Source organism: Trachinotus anak, unplaced genomic scaffold, assembly GCF_046630095.1.
Source record: "Trachinotus anak isolate AG129_WGS33_773 ecotype Australia unplaced genomic scaffold, CSIRO_AGI_Tana_v1 ptg000006l, whole genome shotgun sequence".
NCBI lineage: Eukaryota > Metazoa > Chordata > Actinopteri > Carangiformes > Carangidae > Trachinotus > Trachinotus anak.
Window position 1 is genome coordinate 792,218 of NW_027273857.1, and position 14,487 is coordinate 806,704.

At 39.1% G+C, this 14,487-nt stretch overlaps 1 protein-coding gene and 1 long non-coding RNA gene across 15 annotated transcripts in view; one reads left to right on the forward strand and one right to left on the reverse strand.

Annotated features, from left to right (window-relative positions):
- Window positions 1–51: 51 nt before the first annotated feature.
- LOC139622346 (T-cell surface glycoprotein CD3 zeta chain-like) lies at window positions 52–14,448 on the forward strand. The gene is made up of 8 exons (XM_071479594.1): window positions 52–243; window positions 11,006–11,103; window positions 11,266–11,310; window positions 11,407–11,469; window positions 11,877–11,912; window positions 12,155–12,208; window positions 12,491–12,520; window positions 12,609–14,448. The coding sequence occupies exons 1-8, from the start codon at window positions 183–185 to the stop codon at window positions 12,672–12,674; spliced, it is 453 nt and encodes a 150-aa protein (XP_071335695.1). The 5' UTR covers window positions 52–182; the 3' UTR covers window positions 12,675–14,448.
- Window positions 192–14,487, reverse strand: part of LOC139622349 (uncharacterized) — a 31,260-nt gene continuing 16,964 nt past the window's right edge. For 11 of the 14 annotated variants that reach the window (XR_011691214.1, XR_011691218.1, XR_011691210.1 and 8 more), the window contains 5 exons: window positions 10,984–11,113; window positions 10,815–10,900; window positions 10,183–10,258; window positions 558–659; window positions 192–327 (listed from right to left, as the gene is read on the reverse strand). This is a non-coding gene — a long non-coding RNA (uncharacterized lncRNA). Of the gene's footprint in view, window positions 349–557; window positions 660–3,658; window positions 8,993–10,182; window positions 10,259–10,814; window positions 10,901–10,983; window positions 11,114–14,487 lie in introns of those variants that run through there. The other 3 variants (XR_011691222.1, XR_011691212.1, XR_011691219.1) reach the window with 3 other exon arrangements.

The following is a 14,487-nucleotide window of genomic DNA, read 5'->3' on the forward strand; positions in this document are numbered from 1 at the left end:
TGTGGGAGAAAGACTCGTATATGTAGAGAATGTGTGTGTGTGTGTCACCTGGCAGAGCAGCTCCTAACCACTTCCTGTTCCACTTTAAGACGACAGAGGAAGACAGAAGTTTGGTTCAGTCGTCTCACGTCGACGTTGGTGGCTGAAGAATAAGAAACGTGTTCTGGGGAAACCGGTTTGGGATGGAGCTCCAGACGTGGATATCTGGCCTGCTGGTCCTCGTGTCGGTGTTTCCCCCGGCAGGTAAGACTCCTCAGGCCCATCCGAACACAGATTCTTGACCGAGAAATCTGACCAATAGTCTTCACAGACACACTAACGTCCCCTCTGGTTGTTTGAAAATCAAAACTAAAGCAGCGTCATCAGAAACTTAAGGGTTCATTTAATCTTTTTTATGACATTATTTAAAAACTTTTGTTTGTTTTTTTAATGTGGATGATGTTTGGTAGAAATCAGAAAAAGACACAAAGCATCAATAACAATTTGGATTTGAATATCTTGATGAATACTGTGTCTGTTTTATTCCAAAAATGGACAAATATCTGTTTTTAACTCACCATTTTTCCAGATAATCAGGTTTGTTCAGAGGGTTTCATAAACACAACAGGTTTCGAAGACTTGCTCACCCCCACAGTGAAGCTTGTGGCTCTTCAACTGATCTGCAAATATAAAAAAAGGCCATAAAAATTAGATATGTGGTTTTCACCAACACTGACAAAATGCCGACCCACAGCGTCTTTGTAGATATGTGTATTTGTTGACATGTGTATTTGTTGACATGTGTAACCGTTGTGTGAGAAAATGTGGGTTTGAACAACAGAAAATGTCAAAGCAGTGAAGAACAACAGGGAGGAGAGCGGCTTCTTTGTGGCAGCCATGTTGGATGGTCTGTTGATTGTGTTTGTGTCCCTCTCAGTAGAATTGGTCACAGATCCTTTAAACTAATCATTATATTGATCAGTTTATGTAGTTAGCAGTTAGCTAGGTAAGCTAACTTTGACAGCTGCTCAATCGTCTGATTAGCATGTTCGCTAACACAAGTGGATCAGCATCAACACAAAGACTGAGCAAAGATGCACCACTCCCCAGGTTTTTGTGGTTTCCAGTCCCTCTTTGCTAAATCGGTTAGCCTACAACAGCTAAAGCTAATATTTTATTTCACTCAGGCTTTGATGCTCTGAGCTTTGACGTCCTGACTCTGGAGAAAAGATGCTGAATTTCAGCTGAATGTGTTTAAAAGGTTGGAATAATAAATAAACTTGAACTAAGCTAAATGCTAATGTTAGCTGGACCTATAGATACAAACAGGCAATGAGCTTTTTAAAGAACTCAGATATTTCATACGTCGCTGTATATTCCTACGTAATTAAAAGATAATGACTCTATCCATCTTGATAGATCCATAACCTTTCTACACCCTGTTCATAAATCTAAGCGTTGACCTTTGAACCAATCAGCCGGTAAAAGTGTGAAGATGTCAGTGAACATGTTAAACCAGGTTGAAAAGTGAGTTCTCTGGTATAAGGTCAGAGGTTAAACTAGTAGTTATGGCCAATGGGACCAGTATAAGTTTGAAGACACAGTTAAAGCATCGCCAGCGAACTGTTACCCAGACTGGTGGGTTTGGGTTTGACCAGTTACATCTGAAAAGTGTGACTTCCTACAGTTTGTGAACCCGCTTGATAACATCAAAAGGAAGAAAATAATTTACACTTAAAAGATCAGTTCAGACCAGAAAAAGACCAGTTTAGACCTTCTGAAGTTTAGGTGTTAAATACAAGATTTGATGATTAAAAAAACAGTTTAGATCATCTGCAGTCTGACGCGTTAGCCGCCAGTTTAGACCATTAAAGAGTTTAAAGCATGAAACGACCAGTTGAGATTTTCAACCACACAAAATACATAAAAATTTAGATGAACAACAGCAACTGAACATCTCAAGTCTGAGAACTGGATCATTTTTGTGTTTCAACAGAGCGACGACAGGTTTGAACGCGGAGATGTCACGACCACAACACGATCGCCTCCATTTTAGAAACTGTTTCATTAAACGATGCTTTAAACTGAGACATTCACAGATACTTACAGATGAACATCACTTTGTAGTAAAATCCTTTACACACGAATAAATTCAAAATAAAGTGACGATAGTGGAGCTAATACTTACAATTAAAATTCAGAGTCAAATCTCTTGGTGTGAGACGAGAATCTACAAAAATAACTTCAGGTTTCCTCTTTTTTTATTTATTTATTTGACGACATGAAGTCATCTGCAGCACCATGTAAGAGCTGCTTATACCTGTGGCTTCGGTTTCATTCATATGTTCTATCATTAAAAATTATCAATAATACTTAACCACAACACGCGCTTCATTAAATGCTTTAAATTCAAACAGTGAGGGTTAGTATCTGTCAGACGTTCAGTAATCACAGGATTTCAGATGTCCTGTGTGTAGTTCACAGGGTTATCGATGAGTTAACAGCGTAAAAAACAACGTTAAATCTAAAAAAGTTAATTTGAAATAAAATGCCCCAGACTGACGAGGAGAGGTCCGTCTGACAGCGTCTCCTCTTACGTCAAAGTCAAAAGTCAAAAAAGTCAAAGTCAGCTTTATTGTCAATTATGCCAAACATACAGGACATACAGCACAATTGATATTTCAGTCCTCTCGGACCCACGGTGCAGATAAAAAAATATAAAGATCTAAATATAAATTATACATGTAATGTAAACAGCTATTTTACAAAAGGACAGTGCCATGTAGTGCAATGATACAGTGCATAAATAATCAGACAGTACATGGCAGTTAAAGGTGAGGTAGTGTGATCATGCAATAATGCGCCTCTTAATGCGCATCTGACCTGAGAGACAAGTTTTTCTTTTTCAGACGTGTTGTTTAAAACCAGATTAAAAACATATGAATAATTAGGAATTTTTAAGTGATTTATTCCTGTCAGCTCCTGTAACTACAGGAGTCTGGATGGTTTTTTATGGTTTACAGGGTCAAGACATAGAAAAACTTTGAACTGAACTGAGAGAAAGGTTTTATTTATAGATTAATGAGTCAGTGTTACCTGTCCCCTGATTACAGTATTAGACATGAAAATATTATTAACAATGGGACATAATACATAACAGAAACATTCTTTGTTAAAAGGGACAGAAATTGAAACAGTCAGGGTTTTAAGGGATTTTTAGACTCCGAGGGTTTTATTTTTGTTGTTTTGATTTTTATATGTGCTTCAGACATAAGAATCATCTATAATTACATTTTCCCTCCTGATAACAGATGTGAAAAAGCCTCGGCTTTATTTATGTAAGATTAATTCAACTGTCAGTTGTTTTTAGGAGGATGTTGTGGGTTAACCCTGTGCATCACAGATGAGCTTTAAACTGCTGTGACTGATGATACACATGTGGACCGTTCTGCAGTCAAATGTAAAATAACTGCTGATTTCATGTTTTCTCACTAACATTGTCACATGTGAACCAGTTGCTCAAAATTAATTGACCACAAACAGTGAATCCCCCCCCACAACCACCCCTCTAAATTCAGGAAGCAGCTTTGTGGTTGTTTGAGACTCCGTCCTGAGCTGCTTCAGCTCGAGGTGATGATGCTACAGACGCTGGTTTCAGTCCCGTCACTCTGAGGCTGCTTCAGAAAAACCAACTGAAGGAACGTTCACAGCAGAAACTCCATTAAACATCAGCTGCATGAACGATTTCAGCAGCAGTCACCTGGTTTCTGAGTGAAGCTCTGACACAGACAGCCATCTTTGATAAAGCTGTGAGAGGTGGAGGGAGGAGAGATGGTGAAATGAAAACGGAGTAAAGAGCTGAAGCTCGTGGCAGGAAAAGAGCAGAGAGAGGAGAGAAAAGAAAGAGAAAGCCGAGGTGAAGACAGCCAACATAGGGCACAGAGGGCGGTGAGGTGCCCTGGATTTTGTTTCAGGTGTTCAGGAACAAACTGTCGACTCTGAAACCACAGCGACACGTTTAAAATCAGCTCTGGATGCTGACGCTAAAACACGTTTTCCTTAAGATCTGAAGACGTGAAGTTGTTTTTCTCAAGCAGCCTCCGTGTGATTGTCAGATAAACTGAGCTGTTCGTCTCTGTTCAGCAGAAATGAGGTAATATCTGTCATATCATATCACTGACTGGAGGATAGTTCCAATGCAAACTCCCCTGATCAGGAAGTGACCTTCAATGAGGAGCGTTAGAAGATACAGACATGAATAAATGAAGCTGAGCATGTTGAGTTTTCTGTGGTTTGAATGATCACATTTAGAGATCAGCAGAGAAACAACCAGAAACCTGTTTCCACTAACGTCACATGATCTGCACGCCCTGGTTCGGAGATTATTATTCTTATCTCCAACATGGAGGCGGACGCAGAACCCACCTCCAACAGTGTGAGTGAGTGAACACAACATGAGTAGAACTGCTCAGAGTCTGCTCAGCTGTTCACAAAACAGATCCGGCTCTCACACTCAAGACCGGACCAGCACCAGAACCTGTCTGACTGAACCTCGAGCAGGTTGGTGAAGCTGCGTCTCAGCTCCACCGGCGGGTAGCTCAAACCCCAGAGAGCAAAATGAAACCTCTGGCCCAACATAGGCCTGGATCCGGGGCCCGAGTCTGGTCCATACAGGGCCACATCTGGGCAGAGTCTGGCTGTTATGCTCCTGTAGAGACTGACAGCTGGAAGAGTTTCTGTGTGTGTGATAGAATTGGTCCAGATTAGGAAGTAGCATCTTACAATCATGCTGTGTCCGGGCCAGATTCAGGCCATGGAGCTGGACGTAGGCGGAGCCAGAGCGAAACGTGTGGGCTGGATTTATTTAACCTGGGTTGTTTCTCTCCAGTGGAATATTGATTAAAAAAACAGTATCAGGTCTCAGCTTCTCAGAAAGAGTGAAGAGTGAAACTGTCTGAGAAAATACATTGAGCCACAGAAGCTCTGAGGTCACGCCCTTTCTTTGGGGGATTTTCTCAAGGCATTCTGGGAAGGGGGAAGTAATGAAGTCAGGTGGGAGAAGGTGAGGCAGGTTGACCAAAAATGTGCTCATAAAACTATAATTAAAATCCTTTGGTACTAAATGCATCAGGTAACTCGGTCGCTGCTTGTGCCTCAGAGTGTCTGAATAATTATTAAAGACCACCGTGGCCTGTTTTATTTTGGCGGTTTCGTTCAGGAAGCTGCTCTGAGCTCTGGGTGTGAAGGAGGGTGTCGCTCAGCAGGCTTCAAACACCAGAATAAGCAGTTTAATAAAGCGGTTACTGTTTCCTCTGGGCCCTTTTAACCTGTTTCAAAGTGTTCCAAGGCTGGTTACACAAGGCAACAACGCAATGCAACACAACGCAACACAACGCAACGCAACACAATACAACACAACACAACTCAACGCAACACAACATAACGCAACACAACGTAACACAACGCAACGCAACACAATATAACGCAACACAACGTAACACAACGCAACGCAACACAATACAACGCAACACAACATAACGCAACACAACGTAACACAACGCAATGCAACACAATACAACGCAACCCAACGCAACACAACATAACGCAACACAACGTAACACAACGCAACGCAACACAATGCAATGCAACACAACACAACTCAACGCAATACAATGCAACACAACACAACACAATACAACTCAACACAATACAATGCAACACAACACAACACAATAGAACGCAACACAACACAACTCAACGCAATGCAACACAATGCAACACAACACAACACAACACAACGCAACACAACGCAACACAACGCAACGCAACACAACACAACGCAACACAACACAACACAACGCAACACAATGCAACATTCAGACACATAGTGGAAAACTAATGAAGACCAAATCTTCATCTGAGGCTCGTGTTTCTCCACTGATACACTGCAGAACAACACACACACACACCCACACACACACACCATCATCCATCTCCACATGAAACACTCTGACGTCACAGTCGCATCATGTTTCCATCTGTCTGATGGTTGGAGGCGACAGTCGACACCTCATCCATGTTCCAGTGATGACGTGAGAATGAAGTGCGTCCCTCTCCTCCTCCTGTTGTCAACACAACTTTATTGCTTGTGTTCTTTGTGCGGCCTGTAAGTTGTCAAGTTGATTTACAACAACTGGTCACAGCTGGAACTTTAGAAAAGCTGCTGCAGTTTGGACCTTTCTGTTCTCACTGGACCTGAAGCTTCATCACAAACTGACCTGTTGACTGTCGCTGCACCCAGCGCACTGCACACCGCCGGAGAGAGAAAACTAGTTTAATATATATCAGCAGAAACCCAGTATTAAAGCAGTCGGGCGATTATTTCTGTTATCAATTAATCTGACAGATCATTTGTGATGAATCAGTTAATTGTTTGGTCTTTAAAACGTCACCAGTCAAAAACGTTTAAATAATTTAAATAATCTTCATTTCTGATTCATTGATTTCAGCTTCCTTCAGTCAGAGAGCAGAGACTGTTGGTGTGTTCAGGGACACTCCAATGTGTCGGAGAGCTCAGTGACTGGTGAGCTGTTTGAGACATATTAAGGTTGTGATGGAAAACTGTGCTGCATTAGTTTGTGATGGTTAGGGTTAGTCGTGATGACTCATCAACAATAATGACAATTATGAAAACATGTGATGAAGTTTTCCATCAGTGTCTCAGTCAATTCCTGAAAGGAGCGAAGGCGTGTTTACAGTTGAAAGCTCTGGTTAGGTTGAGTCAGTTTAGCTGCCAGTGGATCAAATGTTGATTTCAATGCAGTTTCAGTGGAAACTAATGAGTTCATCTGTAGTTCTCTTCTTTTACTGCAGTTTTTTCTGTCACATCAGACAGAGGCAGAGCGACAGAGAAAAACACAGACTGTTTACTGTCAAATGAAATGAGAACATTACACAGCTGTGGAACGCAAACTGTGAAGTCATTCAAGTCATTAACATATCATCAATAATCAGATTATTAGAAACACTCAGTGAAGTCTAATACAACGGTCCCACAGCAGATCCTAACTCCATGGCCATTATAAAGATCTAAAGTTACTGTTGAAAATAAAATAAAAATCTGCTCAGTATTAATTAACCTGACAATTAATTTTTTGATAAATTCACAAAGTACAGATTATATTTTTCCAGAGTTGTTATCTTTAAATGTCTGGTTTTGTGTGAGCAACAAGTTGGAATCAGTCCAGGTGAAAAGATTTCACAGCTCTGACTGACGAAGGTTGTGACTGAACAACAGTCCTCGAAGACATTATCATCTGCATATAGTTTAATACGAGATCAAAACTCTGCTTTAGAAGGTGACTCCTGTTCCTGGCCTGAGTTTGAGTATAAAACTATTTGCAGATGAAAATATGAACTGATTGATCGACAATCAAAGCTAAAGAGGATTTCAAAATGATCTGACTTCTGTGGAAAACCTCGTTCAGTCGCATAGACGAGTTGATTAAAAATAAAGACGGTGAAAATAGAAGCAGCAGAGCCACTGAACAGCTGCTGCTCCACTGTCATTAAAGCTCCCACAGTTAAAGAAAAGCAGAGAAACGACTTCTCAGATTTTTACCTAATTAAACATAAAACTGTAGAAACTGTTTCATGTGAAAGTCCTACATTAGTTATTAAAAATGGCACAAGTTAGTGTTCTATTATTATTATTATTATACTTAATATGATATTATTGTATATTATTAATGATGCATTAACACGTAAACAGCTTTGTAATGTTGCAGTTGATTTGAATTATTTGAAATATCGTGCATAGTTGACCCTATGATTATTGATCATATTTCATAAACTGATCATATTTTCTGTGTGAGTGATGTTAATCTGTAAATAAACTACAGATGTCAGATTAATGTGGGGCGGTAAAAAAGTACAAAATTGTCCTGTAGAAGTTATTATAAAACAGCACAGAGTAGAAACACTGGAGTACAAATCCTTGGCTTCCTTTTAGACGAAGCGTATACACACAACGCTTTGCTCAGGGATTTCATCTTGTTCTCAAGATGAAACACTGAACATTTACAACATTTATTAAAAATAGTTCTGCTGTTACAAAAACTGCTGCTTCGGGTGTTGTTTTTCAGTTTATTGCAGCTATAATTATTCTAGTAGAGAACATCTGGAAGGAGCTGGCAGTGGTGGAAGAAGTGTTATCATCCTTTTCTTAAGCAAAAGTACTGAACTTACAGTTGGACAGTAAAGTAAAGGTTTTTAATTTGCACCACAATCATGAGGAATTGAAGTTGATATGAGAAAATACCTGAAACAAATATTATATTTTTACAGAGCTGGTGTAAGTTTTTAAGTGTATTAGAAAAATAAGGACTCAGTTGTAAACTAAAGTCACAGAATAATACAGAGATTCTTACAGGGAACAGCTGCAGCATAATTTCAAAGGGGATCATATATTTTGCCTCAAATAAAGACAGAGCAGTAAAAAGTACAGTATTTGAAATGTATAGTAGTATAGTAGTGTATAGTAGTGTAGTATAGTACATTACATGCAGTTACTTCAGATTTTCATTTTACATAAAAGAAGAAGAAAAAGTGACGATGGTTAAATGTGTTTGTGCAGTTATGAATAAAGAATAATAAGAACGAATAAAGCTAAAATTAGAACTTTTTATAAGCAAGTCTGGCACAGATCTGTATGCATGTGTGAAACTGAGCCGATCATGTGCATGTGAAACTCACCCTGGTACGTTTATCAGATTACACACCCACCTCGACCACACACACACACACACACACACACACACGGGATTTCCTGTTATGTTTATTTTCAGTCCAGTATTTACTGTTATCAGACCTCATGCACTGTTTGAGCCCCCAACACTGACACAGACTGAAGATACAGACGTGACCGTGACATTACTGTGTTAATCAGTGTTGCCATGGCGACTAGCGCACGAGAAGAAGACAGCTGATGTTGTGATATGTTCATGAAGCGATTCTGCAGGATGAACAGGGAGAGATAATGTTAGCTGAACAGTGTTAGCACTAATTGAACAAACCTCCAGATCAGTGAGTTTGGTGAGTTTTAATAAAAAGGTGATATGTGACGTTTTTGTCAGACTGGAGGAGAAAGAGGAACCCACTGAGTTAAAGCTGATGAGATCAGGAGATTAACAGATTCCTGGAAACTCAACATGAGATGAAGAGGATGAGGAAGAAGAGGATGGTCTTTAACCACAAAGATAGGGCCAGAAACCTCTGTGAACATGACTGTTACACCCAAAGATGATGGTTTATCCCATTTTCTGTGTGTGGGTGATAAGGCCTGGCCTGGCTTGGGGCCTCAGCGGTGTCCACATACTTTTGGCCAGAGAGCACAGCTGATAGTGTACCTTCATCTGTTTTTACAAAGTGTGTCCTGTTTATAAGTTTAGCAGCAGTGTTGACAGATTTCACTAAAATGGAAGGAAAGTTAATGGAGTTTGGTGGAAAGATGAGCATCACAGTTGTCCATCACTGTGAGATGAAGACCCGCTGTCACACCTGAACGTACTCACAGTGATTTTTACCACTGTGCAACGTTTAGACTCTTCAGTTGATCTTTAAAATCCATCTAAATGTCGCACTGTTCCTTTAACAGTGTCTTTCAGTCCGTTACTACATCAGTAAAATAATAAATAAAGTATTTAGAATAAAAACAGGCTGGGCACTGAGATGATTTCACATCTCAAACACAAATCACCTGTTTCTTGTTCTGTGTTCTGAGATCTAACTCAGTCACTTTTAATTATTGAATCATTAACTTTGTTTCTTATCTGCGTTGCAAAGAATCAATAACCTCTGACCTCTTCATTCATACGACCGTGTGACATGAAAAGTACATTCACTGCAGTATTGCACTCAGTGAATGTACAGAGATTATAAAATACGATGTGTTGTTATAAAGTGGTCAACAGTGAAATGTTCTTGTGTTTCATGATTTGCTGCTTTTCTTTTAATATCTTTCAATTATTTTTTAATAACGTCGAGCTTCAGTCTGTTGTTGGTTCAACAACATTGTGACGGTTTCACTTTGAAGTTTTACAAACCAATCAATCAATCGATTAATCAAAAAAAAAAAAAAAAAAAAAAATCCATAATGTAAATCATAAATTATGTATTAATATAATCTGCAACAGTAAAACTCACATTTTCTGCATGAAGTTCTTTAACTTCTTTCCCTCCACCGCTCATCTCACATTTTCATCACACGATGAAATCGTCTCTGTTTCAGGTGAAAAAACACAAAGACAAACTGATTCATAGACACAACACAAACACACCTGTGTGCACACACCTGAGCTTCATACAACAAACCTAAATCATGTCAACAGGTAAAAACCTCAGTTTTCCCATCATGCACCCTGACTGACTGATATCAGCCCCATGTCCACTAGAGTTTAAATAAAGTTTCTGAGAGTTTGAATCAAACTTTACAGAAACGAGCTGCGACGTCTGACCTGTTTCAGTGTTTAATGATGTGACAGTTTCTTTCAGTTTTACTCACACACACACACACACACACACACACACACACACACACACTCCCACACTGAACCACACATGAACACACACCTGTCTGTTAATGGAGCCACAGCGAGCGCTCAGCAGCAGCTGAGGAAACCACTGAGCTACATCACACACTCACACTGCAGCAACACAACGCCTGCGAGTCTCAGCTCGCACAACAATATTTATTTATATTGCACAGTAAGAACGACAGAACCAGAAAATCTTAACAACAGACAGGAAAACACAATGAAACACACACATGAATGTACCTGAGCCTCAGTATCTTCAGACCAGGGGCCCGGATCCGGAGCCAGGTCCAGCTCCGTCTGGATCTGTTCACGACACGATCGCACAACTAGAGCAGAAGAAGACACACTAGAAATAATTTTGTCATGTCTCCTGGTTGTTGACGGTGTGTATTTACAGTATGTGGCTGACCTTTGACCTCTGACCTCCACAGAGGCGATGCCGATGTACGACCCTCAGCTCTGTTACATGCTGGACGGCTTCCTCGGCCTGTACGGCCTCATCATCACTGGCATGTTCATCAAGGAGCGGGTCAGTGTTCCTAAAAGATCAGTGAAGATGAAATAACTTCAGTGATGAATGAAGTAAAGATGGGAGGAATCCTCTGGTTTCACTTCCTCCAGCGTCTCACAGCAGAATGTTTCTCTGACCCACAGTTTATGATCACTAACGATTATTAACCTTTTTCTGTAGTTCTTCAAAACCAAAGTGAAGTCGACGGAGGAGGCCATCTACAGCGTGAGTCACTGCTGCTCATTATCACTTCCTGCTTTTACTTTGACGGGGTCTGTGCAGGTCCTCAAAAGCTTTGATTTGAATTATGTTTGTGTTTAGGATCTGAAGGGTCAGGACACCGATGGCTACGCCCCGCTGATGAGAGACGCTGAGAGAGGAAGAGTGAGTCTGACTGTTTATGTCTGAAGATGATGATGATGATGATGATGATGGATTTGATTGATCTTTATATTGCTTTTTAATTTGATCAGAAATGAGCTTACATCACCATAAAATAACTGATGCCCCTTCACAACAATACAACCATGAAACAGCTGATGAACAGTCTGGGTATGAAAATCAATAATCAAAAATCCCAGAGAAAGATTTTGACAAACTTAATGTATTAGGTTCTTAAATGATCACTGCAATAATCAGTATAAGCTGAAGAAAACCCTCAAGACGGTTGAAAGAACCCTGCAGAACGTTTAAATGTCCTCGAGGAACCAGAAACACTTTATCAGAAAGAGTCCGTTTCTTTTAGAACCTTAAGCCTCTGTAACTCACTCGGTTCCTTGCTGTTCTTACAGAACCGCAGGGTGACGGACGACAGCTCCACCTACACGGTAACAAACACTGTCACTGAACACAACTTTATTACCTCCAAGCTGCTGCACAGAGACTCCGGGCTCTGATTCTTTCACCTCGTTAGTTTGCTCTAAAAAACGAGGTTGATTTGATGGTTCATTCATGTCCATTCATGTATCTGTCGGGAGATTTTCTCAGAGAACATCCTGTTATGCATTAAAAAATAATTTAGAACTCTGTGTTTATAATACTCAATGTGTGATTTTCTTTAAATATCCAGGGCCTGACCAAACGTACAGAAGGAGAATATAAAGAGCTCCCTGTTAAAAAAGAGGTGAGAGCATCATCGGGATGATTCTTTACAGTGAAAACTAACAACATGGATCAGATTAATAATTCTAATTAATTAACTTTGATCAGATAAAGTATTCCAATCATTTTCTGAAGTAAAAGTAGTGAAATACCACACTATAGAAATACTCCATTATATTTATCTTTACTTCATTAAAAGAATTAGAATTTCTTAATGTCTTTGAAATATTTACTCTGCAGGTTTTTATGTGTTTATGTGTATTTATTATTAATATTATTCATGCCTCTGCTTTTTTTTTTGCAGCGTCAGAGAAAGAACGATCAGGTTTACCAGGTGAGTGGAAACTGAGGAGAAAAATATTTAACTATGATTGATTGATTGATTGACTGATTGACCGTTAAACAACTTTCCTTCTCTTCAGGGTCTGAGCTCGGCCACCAGAGATACCTACGACTCTCTCCAGATGCAGCAGCTTCCTGCTCGCTAACTCAGACGTCATGATCGTGGTGAAGCCTCTCCTCTGCCACCTCACTTCCTGTCAGCCTCAACACACAGTCGTCTGTTTCTGGACAAACGACTTGGCTGAGCTTCTCGTTTAATGACAGTTTGACTTTGATTTCATGGGTTTGTCTTTGACGGTTGGTGTAGATGAGAACGTGGTGGAGACTGAACCGACCAAACACTTTCTCATTGGTTTGGGTTCATTTTTAACGACGGTTTATCATCTGGAAGGTTTGTCTTTTTTGTTGATTCATATTTGGATGTTTGAGTTGAGGTTTTAACATCACACCACAGCTCAGTTTGAAAAGTTCACAGTTTTCCCCGTAACCCGATGTCTCGACTCCAAGTTCATGAGGCCTTTATTGGACTGACTTTATGTGAGCTCGAGCTTTGAGAAGAAAATTCTTCTTCCAAGATTGTTTCATTTTAATTTTTCCTGAGGAGGTAAAATTATCCAGTAATACACCAAAACATGAGAGAAATGTTCTCATAGAATAAAAATCAGTACTGCTTCATTTTCTGCTTCATTTTACAAATAAATTCTCATGTAAAAATAACAGAACCAAACCATAGTTAATGGCTTCAATTCCTACTTGTTCTACTAATGCATGAACATAAATTATATGATATATTTACCGCCATGAAAATATAGGACATTGAAAACACATTTTTAATCCATAAAAAACATTTTATTTTTTAATTAAATATTTGCATTCACAATTAGAATGAAACTGCTTTTTCGTGTAGCAATGATCAGTGAAAATTTGGTGGTGAAATAAATTGTTTAAATAATTTTTAAAGCCTTTAAATGTCCTTTAATGACACATGGTGCACTCAGTCGTGATAAAAGTAGAACAATAGCACTTATAAACTTCTATTTTAACATATTTGTAGGTTATAAATTGTTTATAATTCTGAGACCTGCATGTGAACAGTATATATTCTGGTTTGGTTAAGGAGCAGCTTGTTTCATATGTAAATACACTGTAGACAGCAACATCGTCACCCCAGGAAATATTTCAAGTAACAGGATTCTCAGGTGATTCTTACGTTTATAGAACTGTAATTCTAACGTAATTACTTAAAAAAGCAGGTGATTTCACTTTAGGGAGAAGTTACATGACTAGAGTTTGGTTGATACTAGAAGAGTTATTTTCCATTGCTGTATTGTACATAGCAAGGTGTAAAGTAAAAGGACACCGAGGCAACTGAGTCCGAAGATAAAGGAACATCTAAAGACTGCAGTGCTTGGTCCATCATCTGTTTTTTACATTCATCTTAACGTCCTTATTCAGTTCGAGTAAAATTTAAAAAATCTGTCTGAAATCAAAAGAAGACTTAAAGCTGTGCTTATATTGACACCCATATTAGACAATAAAAAAGTGTGGCTTATTCCAGCTTAATGATTTTATTATAAATTTAAAAATAAGAGGTGTAGCTTTAAGTTTCCTTTTGTTTTCATGGTAATGCTTATATACATGGTAATTTAACCAAAGTGTCTCCGCTGATCTTTTCTTTTAAAAATCTACTCTCTTCCTCTGTCAGTTTTGCTGTCATTTAACACAGTAAATTGTGATAATTAAAGTTTTTCCAGTATCATGTTTTGTTGTTCTGATATTTTCCTGAGAATTTGTGCTTTAATGACTGAATAACAATTATATTGTTACGATGTTTCTCTGTGAATATTTTGCTTTTACGTAAATGTTTACGATAACTCTGTAAAAGATCATCTGACTTATAATAAAGTTGTTATAAAGCTGTGTCGTCTTAAGATGAGATTCAACACGTCAGTTAATACG

Excerpts from the sequence above, each read along its gene's own strand:
- LOC139622346 (XM_071479594.1), top strand. The coding sequence starts at position 183 with ATGGAGCTCCAGACGTGGATATCTGGCCTGCTGGTCCTCGTGTCGGTG. Across the intron at positions 11,470-11,876 it reads GAGACGCTGAGAGAGGAAGA|AACCGCAGGGTGACGGACGA; the intron begins GTGAGTCTGACT and ends CTGTTCTTACAG. Across the intron at positions 12,209-12,490 it reads AGCTCCCTGTTAAAAAAGAG|CGTCAGAGAAAGAACGATCA; the intron begins GTGAGAGCATCA and ends TTTTTTTTGCAG.